Source organism: Mustela putorius, unplaced genomic scaffold (genome assembly GCF_011764305.1).
Source record: "Mustela putorius furo isolate JIRA1106 unplaced genomic scaffold, ASM1176430v1.1 tig00003944_pilon_pilon_pilon, whole genome shotgun sequence".
Taxonomy (NCBI): Eukaryota; Metazoa; Chordata; class Mammalia; order Carnivora; family Mustelidae; genus Mustela; species Mustela putorius.
This window is the reverse complement of record NW_025422088.1, coordinates 5,438,962-5,454,270: the sequence shown is the minus strand read 5'-3', so window position 1 is coordinate 5,454,270 and position 15,309 is coordinate 5,438,962. Positions and strand designations below refer to the sequence as shown.

The following is a 15,309-nucleotide window of genomic DNA, read 5'->3' as shown; positions in this document are numbered from 1 at the left end:
CTTTTGGAATAAAGTGAGTTAAACAAATGAGCAGACATCTGTACACCAAGGTAATGGACACTCCTGAGTCATCAAGAGTAGGGTAGGTTCTTGGCTATGCTTCTGAAATGCTTCCCATTTTACTCCAGAGCAAACCCCACAGCCGTGCACATTCTTCTCACTCTTCCATCCAATCTGACAAAAACAGCTTCCTCCTGTAAACAGGCCCAATTCCAGTAACTGTCTTTCTTATGAATGGCTTTGAAACTGACCAGGGGGAAAGGAGACAGAAAGAGAAAGGGAGTGTCCATTAAGAAACACTTGGGGAAAAAAAAAAAAAAGAAAGAAAGAAACACTTGGAACAATGTGTCACTCTCCAAGTTCCTGCCTATAGTCAGTCACTGTGCATTATCGTGCATCCCCAGTCACAAAAGTCCTCCAGTAGTCCTTCAGGAATTCAAGCAATATGTTCTTTTCTTATGGAATAAATGCCCATTTCTGACCTTGTTTATTCCTCTGCTTCTGAGCATTGCATAATGCCCTGGTTCTAATGTACCAAGAACAGAGTTCAGTGACCTCGGCACCACTCTCTAAGAATCCGCAGGTGGATCTCCATACTGTTCCTCTTCACAGAATTCCGAATGAACGCTTTCTCCTTATGTAATTCTAAAAGAGACTTTCCAATAGCAACTCCCTTGTCACCAGCACCTAAAATAACAAGGGGGGCTTTGTACTGACCACTGCACCAAACAAATACTCCTAACAGGTATTAAATACTCCATGCACTATACGCCCAGGTCTTAATTTTCCATGTATGTGAATTTTGACCAGAATTGGAAAAAAATATTATTAGAATAGACAGGCAGGCTGTAATGGTCAATGTTCCTTCTATACTGAAACACACATGCATACACACATTGTTCCCCACACTTAAATCGTTATCCCTAACACATAACACTATGATTACTTTTTTGTCAATTGTATGAAAAAATGTACCCATGCTTTGTTTTTGTTTCTTGGCAATCTTAAAATCTTAGGTCAAAGTTTCCAAGGAGAGAAAATAAAGGATTCTGCCATTTACATTAAAAAAAGAATAAATACATATGCATATGCTACATAGTAACAGAATATCTTGGGAATGATTCTCAAGAAACTGATAGGAGGAGACTGAAGGAGTCTTGCTTTTTCCTACATATGTTTCTGTGTTTTTAAATTTTGGACAATATGCCTATGTTATTCAAAAATTTAAAAATTCAATTAAAATGTTATGTGCAGAACAAAATCCTCCTTGTTAAATATATGAGGGCAGACACCTTTCAGTCCCCACAGTGGCCAAAGGTCCACAGGGCATTTTCCGGGAAGTCCAGCAGCAACCAGCACAGAACAGCCACTCAACCAATGTCAGAGCCTCCCTCCCACTCCCTGCCCTTCGTGTACTTGGCAAGATACTCAGAAAAGGTCTCCAAGGAAATCATCAGGACTGAAAACCAACACAATCATATTTGAATTTGCCCAGAAAGGCTTTTTCCTGCCAGAGGCTGAAGGGGAAAGCTGGGGCCAGAATGTTAGGACAGAGACTGCCTTAGCATATTTTTCTTGCCAACCTGCAGATAGATCCTTGACTTCAAAGCTGCTTAGAAAACCATGGGGTGGGGTCAAGGGTCTCAATCAAGATAAACAGACCATGAATGACAGCCCTTGTCAGGCCATTTTCTGATTTTCTGAGTTGAACCTGGAATTCGGTACAAATTCCATCGTAATGTGCAGCCTTTCTGTATCATCACCTCATCATTTGTAGCACCCCACTCCTCCCCCATAACCGCCTGACTTAAACTCACTTACCGAATCCATGCTACTCCCTCTTATGTGCTAAATTTCCTCCCCCAACAAAGAACAGTTTCACAAACAAAGTCTGTGAATCAGAGAATTTCTCCATTCCAGAAAGGTAAACCAATCTGTAAGCTCTGTGTCATGTAGAATAAGGACACCGCAACTCTTCAAATTGAACATTCTTTGATACTCACAGAAGGGAACCTGTGACAAGACATGCTTGGGACAGGACCATGCAGGCCTGACTGGGGCTCTGATCCACCTGGCCCTAATCCAGCCAGATTCTTTCCCATCTTATTGCTCAGTTAATTAACATCCCACTGCACCCAGCCCTTCATTACCCCAGGGGTTAAAGCCCTCCAGCAGGCACCTCCAAAGCCAAAAGGAGCTGAGGCAGGTCCAACCTGTGTTTGTGATGATTCCTTGGCCCCTTGTCTCCATAGGAGTGAGCAGTCCCTACAGCCCTTCCCATTCACCCAAAATCAGGTTCGAGATCTTAATACTAACTGTAAGAAGACAAGAACATCCCACAGTGGGGATGTGGGGACAAGAGGCACCATTTCTGTCACTTTCTCCTTGGTCTTGGATCACACTGCTTTCTGTGGGATGCCTCCTCTACCACCTCTCTTCATCTAATATACGAACATTTTTAAAAGAAATTTACAGAGAAACTGCAATTCACATCTACCTGGTATACCTGTTTACCTATATAATCAGGCCAAATGGTGAGTTTGAAATGAGAATCAGGGTGAAGTCCTGGAGTATTTGTTTTTCCTCTTTGCTGCCCTGTGGGGACACTGTTATAGCCAGCAGAGCAAAAACAATTAGGGAAGGATATGTTCTAGGAGTCCAACTCAAACAATCTAACATGCTTGCAAGAAAGAGATGCTTTTTTATAGACCAAAGAAATAGGCAGAAGGAGAAAGTTATAGTCCAACCCAGAATCTTACCCACCAAATTATAATCTCTTTGTGAGCAGGGGCATAGCAGTTGCTAGGCACATAGCAGGTGCTCAGAAAATACAGATGAATTAAGGCATTGCAATGAAAACTTGCCTAAATTCCCAAATATAGCTAGCTCAAATATTCACCATAATCACCCATCACAAAATCTCATGATGACAAAGCAATACACAGACTGTTTTCACGTTTAGTTCAACTGCATGCCTAAAAGTATGGGCTTCAGAGAAACATTTATGGATGGAAAACTGCAGCTATTAAGTTCTGTGAAACAACACTGTGTATTAATTAATGCAATTAATTTCAGAATCTTAGAAACTGTATTTCCTCATTGTTTAATCAGTATGTTGATGATGTGGGCATTGCAAAATACCTTTTTTTTTTTGTAAAAATACCAGGTTTCTTACTACTTGGATGCTCACAATAGCTATTCTGAACCTTAACCCACTTTTCTTTAACATCCAGTCTCATGTTTTCCGTCTCTCACTCAAATCCTCAGACAGGCAACCCTTCAACTCTTCTTACTTCAGAGTGTCCTCACATCCTCAGGTGGACTTTATTCCTTTTTCTATCTAAGAAAAGTCCAGAATATGCCAGTGGGGTCCACAACCCCTGACTGAAAATTTATCCTCCAGCCTCTTTAATTACTTCACTTCAGACAGCTCTGCCTCCTTTTACATGCTCTGTTTCCCAACATCCTGACTTCTGTTTTCCTCCTTATATTCCATCCCAGGACATCTCACTCCCCATGAATTTATTTAGAATACTCACTAAATCTGGAACCCCATCTCTCATCTCTATTTTAAGTTCTAGATGCATTAATTCCAACTATTGCTTCAACATTTCCAAATGCATGTTCCATGAATACCTAAAACAATTCTGCTCAAACATTCATGATCTCTCCTTCCTCCAGGACCCTCTGCTTCTCTGTTTCCTGTTGATGACATTACCATCACCTCCAGACACTCAGCCTAGAAACTAACAGCCCACCTGTTGCCCCTCTGGATCAACACCATGTTTATACTAAAACCATAATCCCCAGAGGCTGCTCACAGCCAGATACTAAGAACATCAAGAGAACCATGCAGACCCATTCTTGCAAGACATAGGTGACTTTGGCTCAACCAATCAAAACTTTCTTAGATCTGTGCTTGCAGCCTAAGATTTTCCTAGCCATTCCTCCCCTTCTATCTCTCTCCCTTTCCACCAGGGTCAGAACTTCAAAGCAGTGTAAAGACCCCCCGCCTTCTCCTGTTTCCACTTCCAATAAATTTCTTGCATATCTAATGTCATCCTGGTGAGTACATTTTGGTGGACCTGAACTAATGCACATTTCAAATATCATCTCTAAACTCTCCAACAATCTCTCAGCTCCTTCCATATCTTAGTTATTATAAATAATGCTACAATAAACATAGGGGTGCATATCTTTTTGAATTAGTGTTTTCATTTTTTTTGGTTAAATACCCAGTAGTGGAATTATTGGATCATACGGTATCTCTTTTTAAACTTCTTCTGGAACCTCCATACTGTTTTCCACAGTGGCTGTACCAATTTTACATTCCCACCGACAAGGTACAAGTGATCCTTTTTCTACATCTTTTTTTTTTTTAAAGATTTTTATTTATTTATTTGACAGAGAGAGATCACAAGTAGGCAGAGAGGCAGGCAGAGAGAGAGAGGGAGAAGCAGGCTCCCTGCTGAGCAGAGAGCCCAATGCGGGGCTCGATCCCAGGACCCTGAGATCATGACCCGAGCCGAAGGCAGAGGCTTAACCCACTGAGCTACCCAGGCGCCCCCTTTTTCTACATCTCTGCCAACATTTGTTATTTCTTGTTTTTATTTTAGCCATTTTAATGGGTATAAAGTGATATTTCATTGTGGTTTTGGTTTGTGCTTCCCTGATGATTAGTGATGTTGATTATCTTTTCATGTGTCCATTAGCCATTTGCGTATCTTCTTTGGAAAAATATCTATTCATGTCCTCTGCCAATTTTCAAATCAGATTGTTTTTTTAGTGTTGAGTTGTGTAAGTTCTTTATATATTTTGGATATATTATGCTAAGTGAAAGTCAGACTGAGAAAGACAGACTCCATATGATTCCACTCATAGGTGGAATCTAAAAAACAAAACAAACGAAAAATAAAATCAGAACTATAAATATAGCAAATTTGATTGATCATTGCCAGAGGGGAGGAAGGGTGGGGAAATGGGCATGATGGGTGAAGGGGAGTGGGAAATACAGGCTTCCAGTTGTGGAATGAATAAGCCATGAGAATAAAAGGCACAGCACAAGGAAAACAGTCAATGATATAATAAGAGCATTCTATGGTGACAGATGGTAGCTACCCTTGTGGTCAGCACAGAAAAGGCATAAACTTGTCAAATCACCGTATTGTACATCTGAAACTAATGTAACATTGTGTTCCAACTGTATTCAAGCATAAAAATATTTTTAAGTGAAAGTTAATTCCCTTTCTTTTTAATTCAGGCCGGTCTTAATGAGTCACTCTAATCAATAGAAAGTGGTGTTAAGTGATGCTAAAAGAATTCCACAGGAGGTCATAAAAAGGGTAGCTTCTGCCTGGCTTTCTTTCCCTCTCTTGAATCACTGGCTCTGGGGGAATCCAGCTGCAGCTGAAGGAGATCCAGGTGAGGAGGCTGTTGTGATTGAGCCACCTTGAAGTGGCTCCTCCAGGCCCAGATGAGCATCCACCAAGGTGACCACAATATTACAAAAGACTCTGAGCCAGAACCATCCCGCTTGGCTGGCTGCTCCTGGATTCCTGACCCACAGAAACGGTGAGGATTAGAAATGTTCACGGTTGTTTTAAGTCACAGAATTTTGCAGTTAATTTCTAATAGATAAAATAGCTTCCTCCCCGCCACAAGAAAAGTCAGTTTTTAAATTAATATTAAAGAAGTAATTTCATTTATATAAAATGTATTTGAGGGGCGCCTGGGTGGCTCAGTGGGTTAAAGCCTCTGCCTTCGGCTCAGGTCATGATCCCAGGGTCCTGGGATGGAGCCCCGCATTGGGCTCTCTGCTTTGTAGGGAGCCTGCTTCCTCCTCTGTCTCTGCCTGCATCTCTGCCTACTTGTGATCTCTGTCTGTCAAATAAATAAATAAAATCTAAAAATAAATAAATAAATAAAATGTAATTGATGATACTGGATAAATTCCATGATCCTTTGGAATCAAGATGGAGAGGGAAAAAGTTGTTTTTACATTTTATGTTCTTTGTCCCCATCACATAACCTATTTTATTTGTTCACTATGTTTACATGTTTGTATCCTCTATATGTCAAAAAAGAAGGAAGTCTGAAACATTTTATTTATTATTTCATAAAGATTTATTTAAAATCTCAAAGATTTACTTACTTATTTAAAAGAGAGACAGAGAGAGAGAGACAGCAAGAGCAGAAAGAGAGGGAGAAAATATCTCAAGCAGACTCCACACCAAGCACAGAGCCCAATGTGGGGCTCAATCTTACAACCCTGAGATCATGACCTCAGCTAAAATAGTCAGACACTTAACTGAGACACCCCAAAACACTTTAATGCTAAAAATGATAACTTATAAAGACTGAGATACCAAGTTTGAATTCTAACTTTAAAAAGAAGGGAAAAAATGATTATTTTAGGGTGCCATCTTTTTTTTTTTTTAAAGATTTTATTTATTTATTTGACACAGAGAGAGATCACAAGTAGGCAGAGGCAGGCAGAGAGGGGGAAGCAGGCTCCCCACTGAGTAGAGAGCCCGATGCAGGGGCTCGATTCCAGGACCCTGGGATCATGACCTGAGCCAAAGGCAGAAGCTTTAACCCACTGAGCCACCCAGGCACCCCAAGGGTGCATCTTTTAAGATTATTGTTTTCCTTTCTCCACTTCTATCGGGATATGCCTCCACCATTTAACTGAAATATCACTGTGGTATAGTAAAAAATATATAAAAAATATACTATATATATATATATATATATATATATATATATACACATGGTCTTTGGAATTTGAATAGTAGTGTTCTTTTGTCATTCATAAGAAGCCCTTTGAAGGGAGCACTCTTTCTCTTTCAAATAAATAATTTTTTTAAAGCCCTTCTGATCACACCTGGTCTTATGCTAATGAAGTGATTTAGAGTGGTGCCCTACATAGCCTCAGGATGGGCCTGGCTAGAAAGACCAAGAAAAACCTAATTAGAGGGTTGGAACTTTGTTGGCCTCACCCCACAGACCTCTGGGAAAGAGACAGATTGGGGATGGGAAAATACAGATTACGCTCTATAAAAACTCTTGAACAACAAGATTTGATGACCTTCTGGGATGGCTAATGCATCCACATGCCAGGAGGGTGGTGAACCCCAAGTCCCACAGGGAAAGAAGCTCCTGTGCTCAAAACCCTTATGGGCCTCACCCTATGTACCTCTTCATCTGGTGATTCACCTGTATCTTTTATAACATCCTTTAAAATAAACTGAGAAACATGGAAATGTTTCTGAGCTCTGTGAGCTGTGCTCTAGCAAATTAATCAGACTCATGGAGGGGGTTGTGGAAACCTCCAAAATACAGCTTATCGGTCAGAAGTACAGGTGCACTTGGGATTGGCATCTAAAGAGGGGACAGTTTCATGGAACCAAGCCCTTACCCTGTAGGATCTGATGCTATCTCCAGGTAGACAGTGTCAGAATTGAGTTAAATTTGTAGAACACCTGGTTGAAGAATTGCTTTGTTGATTGAACTGAACATACACCAGAATCCCCAAATGACTGACAGTGTAAGTATTATAAGATTCCACCAATGATGAGATTCCAACAATACTAAAATACTTCCCTAATTGTGCTTGTCCTGTTGCATTTGTCTTTTCTTTTTCTGTGAAGATACTACCTTTATTTCTTTTCATTTTTTTCCTTATATACACACCAAAAAAAACCAGTCAATTAAAGATAATTGCTTTTGCTTCTAACTCTACGTTGTTTCAAAAACCCTATTTGTCTCCCAACTTCACATTTCTAAGCACTCAGCATTTTATCCATAGTTCTTATAGCACCTGGGACTTTTTAACTTTCTGACATAAGCTTCTTGAGGATGGTGATTATGTTTATTCACCTATTTTTCCTCACAGTGCTTTGCATATACTAGATGGCCAATGAACTTTTAGCAATTCAGGCAATAGACCAACTGTACAAGATATCACTCAGATTAGCAGCTGTCTGCCTAAAAAGAATTAATGACAAAAATCTAAGGACAAGACAGATTCTATTGTGAGACTGAATACACAAACAGACAACGGCTAGACCATATTATTACCATGTAATTTTCACCCACAACCTCCAGCAGCCTGCTCAAGAAACCAACACTTTTTCTAAAACACCAGAAGCCAGCCTGCTTAAGTTAGACTTGCAGTATGCCAAATTGCTATCTTCAGTGACAATCCAGCACAATAACTTATATAGTATTTGGACCAAAATTATTGGCTAGGACTGTCAATTAGACAGCTTGCTTAAGTTTGGTCTTGGCTTCCAATACAGGACCAATGATACAAAGCCAAATATGCATCCTTTTTTAAAAAAAGATTCTATTTACTTATTTGACAGACAGAGATCACAAGTAGGCAGAGAGGCAGGCGGGGCAGGGGGGTGAGAGGAGCAGGCTCCCTACTGAGCATAGAGCCCGATGTGGGATTCGATCCCAGGACCCTGAGATCATGACCTGAGCAGAAGGCAGAGGCTTAACCCACTGAGCCACCCAGGTGCCCCCAAATATGCATCCTTAACCAATCACACAGGATCCCCTGTTTCTACTTACCTCCCCACATCTTCTGCATGCCAATAGCCCTTGACATGGGCATTTCTGAAGTCCTTCCTTTATTTCACTACAAGGCTTTCTCATTCCTCTGCCAAAACAAAAGTCTGACTCCCTTCATACAACAAGTTCAGAATAAGTAGTCTTAACTTTTCTCATTTGGTTGGTTTTCATTTATTTTCATATTAAGGAAAACATATAAGGAAAATCCAATGGTATTATCCTAAAGACAAAATAATTCATATTAAGCCAGAAACCTGGTCAGGAATAAGCCAAGGGAGAGCCTTGTAACAAACTTAGAAGAATCTACATGCAAAACCCAATAATAGTTATCATTCAGCTGAAAGACACTTGACATCCACAGTCTGGGGAACAGCTGTTTTGTTTAGGTGTACTTGGGGTCAGTGCAGGAGAATGCCCAACACAACTCACGTGACACAGTCACCACCTGCAGCTACATTACACAACATCCCCTTTATTAACCATTTATTAAACATCACTCTAAACGGTGTGGCTTAGAACATTAAGTTAATCAGAAGTCTCATTGTGACAGCTCAGCTGCTTGGTTCTGGCTGCATAGTTTGAACATTAGAGGAGTTAGTTTCTCCTCTCTCTTTCTAGGCATTCTCATAATAAGCAATGTGCAATTTTCTGTAAACTTTAAACCCTGCAGCTTCTGTGAAGTTATGAGCTAATTCAATCTGGTTAACTTGAGATGACTTCACTGAAAATACTACACAGTAAGGCATACCATAGCTAAAAGTGACTGGGCTGGTTCATAAATTACTTCTAAATTTGGTAGTAATCACAAAATAAATATATAGTTATTGTAGAAAATCTAGGAAAAGGTAATAAAAAAGAAAGCTAAAATCATGCAACATGGCCCATCCAGGGAAATAAGTGCTCCCGTTGGTAACTTTTTTCTCTTTCTTATTGTGTGTATGTGGGTGAGAGTGGATTCACTTGAATAGGATGACAACAGGGTTTTGAATCGAGTAGCTTTCCTTATTTCTTTGAAGCATGATTTGCTGAGAAGCCAACTTATAAGGTATTCTTTCAAAGCACTTAAATGTCCTAAGAGAGGGGAGCATCTTCATGATAGATGAATCATCTGTACCTCGTTGATTCGGTCATGTCGCATCCTGTACATAATGATCCCTCTACCTGTAGCAGCTTCCACCAGCCTTTCCCAGCAGAGCATCATTATTCATCCTTCAATACCCAACCCTAGTCCTGCACCTGTGACTCCTTCCCTCTCCCTGCTTGTGGCTGGCTGTTCCCACCTCTGTGCCCTCTGCATGCCACTGCATTTCCACCAGAGCAGTTGGTAAATGGCAGGGGGAATCTGGTATAACTGGATTTGTGCAGAACTGTAAACAATGAAGACAGTGGTTTATTTTTTTTTTTAAAGATTTTATTTATTTATTTGACAGAGAGCGATCACAAGTAGGCAGAGAGGCAGGCAGAGAGAGAGGAGGAAGCAGGCTCCCTGCTGAGCAGAGAGCCCGATGCGGGACTTGATCCCAGGACCCGGAGATCATGACCCGAGCCGAAAGAAGCGGCTTAACCCACTGAGCCACCCAGGCGCCCGAAGACAGTGGTTTAAACTAGTGGTTGGAGGGTGGACAGTGGAGCTAGGCTGCCTGGGTCAAATTCTGTCTCCACTGCAAGTCATGACATATCCTCTGTATGCCATGATATCTTTATCTTTAGAACAGAAAATGGTATTTACCTCAAAAGGTTGCACTAAGGACTAAATTAACACACGAAAAAGCACGCTTTGGGGGGTGGTGTGCCTGGGTGGCTCAGTGGGTTAAAGCCTCTGCCTTCGGCTCAGGTCATGGTCTCAGGGTCCTGGGATCGAGCCCCACATCAGGCTCTCTGCTCAGCAGGGAGCCTGCTTCCTCCTCTCTCTCTGCCTGCTTCTTTGCCTAGCTGTGATCTCTGTCTGTCAAATAAATAAAATCTTTAAAAAAAAAAAAAAAAGCACGCTTTAAAGTGCCCAGTACAGGGTAAGCACTACATAAATGTTTGAGATTATTGAATTATGTGTAAGAACTAACCCAAATATCTCCATGGTATGTACAGCTCTCAGTCTTTTTACTCAGCAATGAGGGCATTTAAGACTCATGTAACGAACTAGCTCTTACCAGTTTCCTGTTTATACAGTGAACAAATATTAGGTCCAGAATTCCTAACTATAACAGAACACAGGCATTCAACATTAAACCATTTGGATAATGCTCCTCTGCTATAGAAATACTACTACTCAAAGTTACACGGACCAATTTGTTCTCCCCATGTAGAGAACATTCATTAACCATGACACGTGCACACTTCGGTAAAACACTGATGCCTTTCTGACACATTCTATGCTTGCCCCAACCAGACCTCACTCTTCCAAGAAGCAAGCCTTGTTGGAGAGCCAGTCCACTTCAAGGCAAGGAAGTGGCAAGGCTGGTGGCAGGGAGACCTCCTGACTGTGCAATATTTTCTCTAAGTCACCTCAGAATAACCAGAGGGACCCAGCCCCAAAACTCACAGAAGCCACTGGGTTCAAAGTTTATAAGTAAGCTGCATATTACTTATCAGGAGCATGGTTCCACTGAGAAAGGAAAAATGGAATCCCCCGAAGCTCATATTATTCAGTTGGAAATGAGTAGATTAACTTTTTTTTTTAGGCAGACAATTTTGACAAGTTTCTTAGGCTCTAACGCTCTTAAAGAACATCTATTTTAAAGCAGACTGTAAAAGGGGCTGACCTAAACATTTTCTGACTTTGAAAGTCTCAGAAAGGCATTACCTAAGCCTTGCTTTAAAAATATACAAATTGGAAGGGCACCTGGGTGGCTCAGTGGGTGAAGCCTTTGCCTTCGGCTCAGGTCATGATGTCAGGATCCTGGAATGGAACGCTGCGCTGCGTTGGGCTCTCTGCTCTCTGCTCAGCAGGGAGCCTGCTTCCCCCTCTCCCTCTCTGCCTGCCTCTCTGCCTAGTTGTGATCTCTTTCTGTCAAATAAATGAATTTTTAAAAATCTTAAATATATATACAGTTTGAGGGGTGCATGGGTGGCTCAGTGGGTTAAGCATCTGGCTTTTAATTTCAGTTCAGGTCAGGATCTCAGCATTGTGGGACCAAGCCCCAAGTTGGGCTCCCCACTCAGTTTACTTGAGTTTCTCTCCCTCTGCCCCTCTCCCTGCTCACTCACTCTCTCTCAAAAATAAATAAATAAATAAATCTAATGTATATATATGTAAAACTCTTGAGGCATTTGGGTGGTATAGTGGTTAAGCAACCAACTCTTGGTTTCAGCTCAAGTTGTGATCTCGGAGACCTGATCTCAGGATGGTGACCTCAGGGTTGTCAGACGAAGCCCTATTTCATGGAGTCTGCTTGAGTTTCTCTCTCTCTCTCTCTTCCTTTGCCCCTCCCTCCCTAAAATAAATAAACAAATCTTAAAAAAAAAAAAAAACATATATAACTTCACCTTTTAAACGTCCAGTAAATCAGTATTATCATTTCCTAAAATTGGAACAGATAAAGCTTCCAGCTATCCCTAGGTCTCAGTCAGTTCAACTGAACAAAATGTGCAGATTTTCTTTGAAAGGCAAGATCCCTATGGTCAGGAGAAATGGTTCAGATTTGAAACCAACCAGGTAAGCAGTCCTCATCAAGCTTGAGTTATATTAGACCGCTGGAGCTGGACTGGCTTCATACCTCAAGTTGTTGGTTTTTTGCCCCTTTTTTTGGAGAGAGGAAGGGGCAGAGGGAGAGAGAATCTTAAGCAGAGTCCATACCCAGCTCAGGACCCTGACTCAGGGCTTGATCACAAAGGCCCTGAGATCACAACCTGAGTGGAAATCAAAGTCAGACACTTAACTCACTGAGCCATCCAGGCACCCCTCAAGTTGTCTATTTTTAAACAAAATAAAGTTTGGGCCACTTGAGTGGCTGAGTCAGTTAAGTGACTTCTCTTCATTTCCACTCAGGTCATGATCTCAGGGTTGCAGGATCCAACCCCCAGCTGGGTTCTGCACTCAGAGCAGAGTCTGCCTGTCCCTCTCCCTCTGCTCCTCTCCTGGATTGCACACAATGCCCCCTCTCCCTCTTAAATAAACAAACAAATAAATAAAATCTTTAAAAAAAATGAAGTCTGCCATCTATATATCCTTTCTGTCCTAAAACCCAAAACAAAACAAAGTACCCTCTCTTCACCTTACTCCAACAAAAGTATAAGAGACAGCATCTCTATGATTCACAACCAGATATCCCCCAAGAGAATTCTTTCCTGTTCAGAGAGAGGGAGAGTGCTCTTCAGCTCTGCCTGACTAATCCTTTGACATATGAACTTATGCCTAAGTCCATGAAAAGTCAAGTGCATACATTAAAATAATGGGTGACTGGGTGGCTCAGTTGGTTAAGCGACTGTCTTCACCTCAGGTCATGATCCTCAAGTCCCAGGATGAGTCTCCCATAGAACTCCCTGCTCTGCAGGGAGTCTGCTTCTCCCTCTGGCCCTCCCCCACTTTCATGCTCTCTCTCGCTCTCGCTTTCACTCTCATGCTCTCAATCTCTCACTCTCAAATAGTAAATAAAATCTTTAAATAATACCTATGAAATTTAGTCTTTAGATTATTAGAAATTTAAACGTATAACAAAATTCTAATTCTATAAGTAAACTAAGCTTTTTAAACCAAGCACAAATATTATTTGCATGTTTCTTTACAAAAATCATTTTATCTTGAAGAGTATTGCTGCCTTACACTAAGCATAAATAATGAAACTAGACCTGAGATAAATAAACAATGTGAAACTGCAGTCCTATAAAGAAAATTGGGCTAGATGGATGGTTTACATCTCCTCCCGTTTTTGCCACTCCCATAGCTGTATGATATTGGCAATTCCTCTTTCCCTTCACAGTATCCTGATTTGCACAGAGGTGATGACACTTCTCCACCCAAAGGATATGAGAACAGTGGCGTGGGATGGTTGCCTGGGAAGTGGGGAGTCCTGCATACGCCTTTGGGCACTGCCTTCCCATGGGAAGTTTGCCGGTGCCTAGATAAAAACCTATAAAGGTGAGCCATGGACTCCAACCTAGGGTACAGAAGTGACTGCTCCAGGAACTAAATATTCCACCATCTTCTGCCCAACAAGGTACCCACCGCTGTTTTATTTTAATAAACATATTCCCAGTCCTGGGCAATCCTAACCTAGAGCTGTATTTTCAGAGACCACAGAAAACAAATAGGTCAGAGCAAGCGGAGTCTAAGGGAGTCCTCCCGGCAACTTACAAACAGGGTCTTCCATTTTCAAGGGTCTTTTCAAGCGGATGCTGGCGGGGACCGTCTTCTCAATCAGTTCATCAATGCTCTAAAATTAAAACATTAAGTCCATGAACACTAAAAGGAGAGGAAAGTGCTTCGGGAGTTTTTTTTAACTCTGTGTTGTTTTTTTTTTTTTCACCTCTGTGTTTTGCATCTACAAAGGCTTGTGGGAACCTCATTTAAATCGCCTAATTACGGTTTCTTTTTTTAAGAGAAAAGAACAACTGAGCAAACCAGAAATCACTTGGAGGAAAGCAAATGAATTTGGTTAGTGATTCGACCACTCCAGGTTTGATTTCAGCCAGCAACCGGAGATAATAGGATAAACCAGGCGGTCCTCCTTTTGCAAAGTTAGGGTTCATCAGGAGGGCGAGTTGGGTTGAAAAACGCAAGGTTCTGAGGCGCGATAAGCGGGTGGAGAAAGTAAATGGATGAGAGAAGGCTGGGGCACAGGAACCGAACTCGCGGGCTCGCTTCCATGCCAGGGCCCCAGAGTCGGGAGCCCGTCCCAAGCGGAGCAAAGCAGAGCTCCGGGCGGGGCCGAGAGGCTCCGCCGTCAGAAACCCGGCAGGATGGGAGGAGGCCCTAGAAGGCCGGGTGGGGTCCTTACCGCCAGCCCCAGGGCCTGTAGCATCTCCCTCTGGTCTTTGTCCCCAGGGCCGATGTGCCTCCGAGCGAAGTCGTCGTGTCTGGGCAGGAGGCGCTCGAGGAGGCGCGAGTCCCCAGCACTGCTGCTATCCCCGCCGCAGCTGCTGCTGTCACGGCCCCGCGGCACCCAGCGCAGTCCCTTGCCTCCAGCCAGGCGGCGGCCGCCCCCGACTCCACAGCCTAAACGCAGCCCCCAGGCCCTGGCGCATGTCTGCATGGTCGCGGCCACAGTCCCCTGTCCCGGCCCGCGAGGGTCAGCCGCGCTTTCGGCCTCTTCTGGTCGCAGCCAGGTGGCTGCTGCCTTCTGCCTGGAGCCTCTTCTCGTGGGCCACCGGCTGAACAGACGGATGCGCGCTCGTGGGCAGTGAATGGACGCAGCGCTCACCCTGAACACGCGCGCAAAGTTGTTGCTCCACGCGAGGCACCTGCTCCGCACACTTTAAGCGTTGCCCTGCAGGCGGGCGGTGGGATGGGGCCAGGAAAGGCTCTGCCAATGGGAGTGGACAGAGGGGCAGGGGCGGGGCACAAGCGGCCCCGCCCCCCTCCCCTACACCCCTCCCTGGCCCTCAGCAGTCTTGCTCCTGGCCCAGAGCCTGCCATCCTCAGGCATTCTTACTCCCTTTCTGGCTCACGCGAAGACCAGGGCGATCCATGCGCTTGGGGTTAAGGTCTGGGACCGCACTGGTGCGGGATCCGGCTGCACAGCTGCGGGCGAAGCGCTTGGGGAACTCAGCTGAGATGAAAGATGATTCTGACAGAGA

General features: G+C 43.0%; 1 protein-coding gene across 2 annotated transcripts in view; it reads right to left on the bottom strand.

Annotated features, from left to right (window-relative positions):
• GLDC (glycine decarboxylase) overlaps nucleotides 1-15,031 on the bottom strand; it is a 95,465-nt gene extending 80,434 nt beyond the window's left edge. Inside the window, exons 1-2 of one of the 2 annotated variants that reach the window (XM_045069852.1) lie at nucleotides 14,511-15,031; nucleotides 13,868-13,946 (exon numbers count right to left, since the gene is read on the bottom strand). In XM_045069852.1, coding sequence (XP_044925787.1) covers nucleotides 13,868-13,946; nucleotides 14,511-14,765 — 334 coding nt within the window. In that variant the 5' untranslated portion in view covers nucleotides 14,766-15,031. The remainder of the gene's footprint in view (nucleotides 1-13,867; nucleotides 13,947-14,510) is intronic. The other variant, XM_004778697.3, reaches the window with a different exon arrangement.
• Between the last annotated feature and the right edge of the window lie 278 nt (nucleotides 15,032-15,309).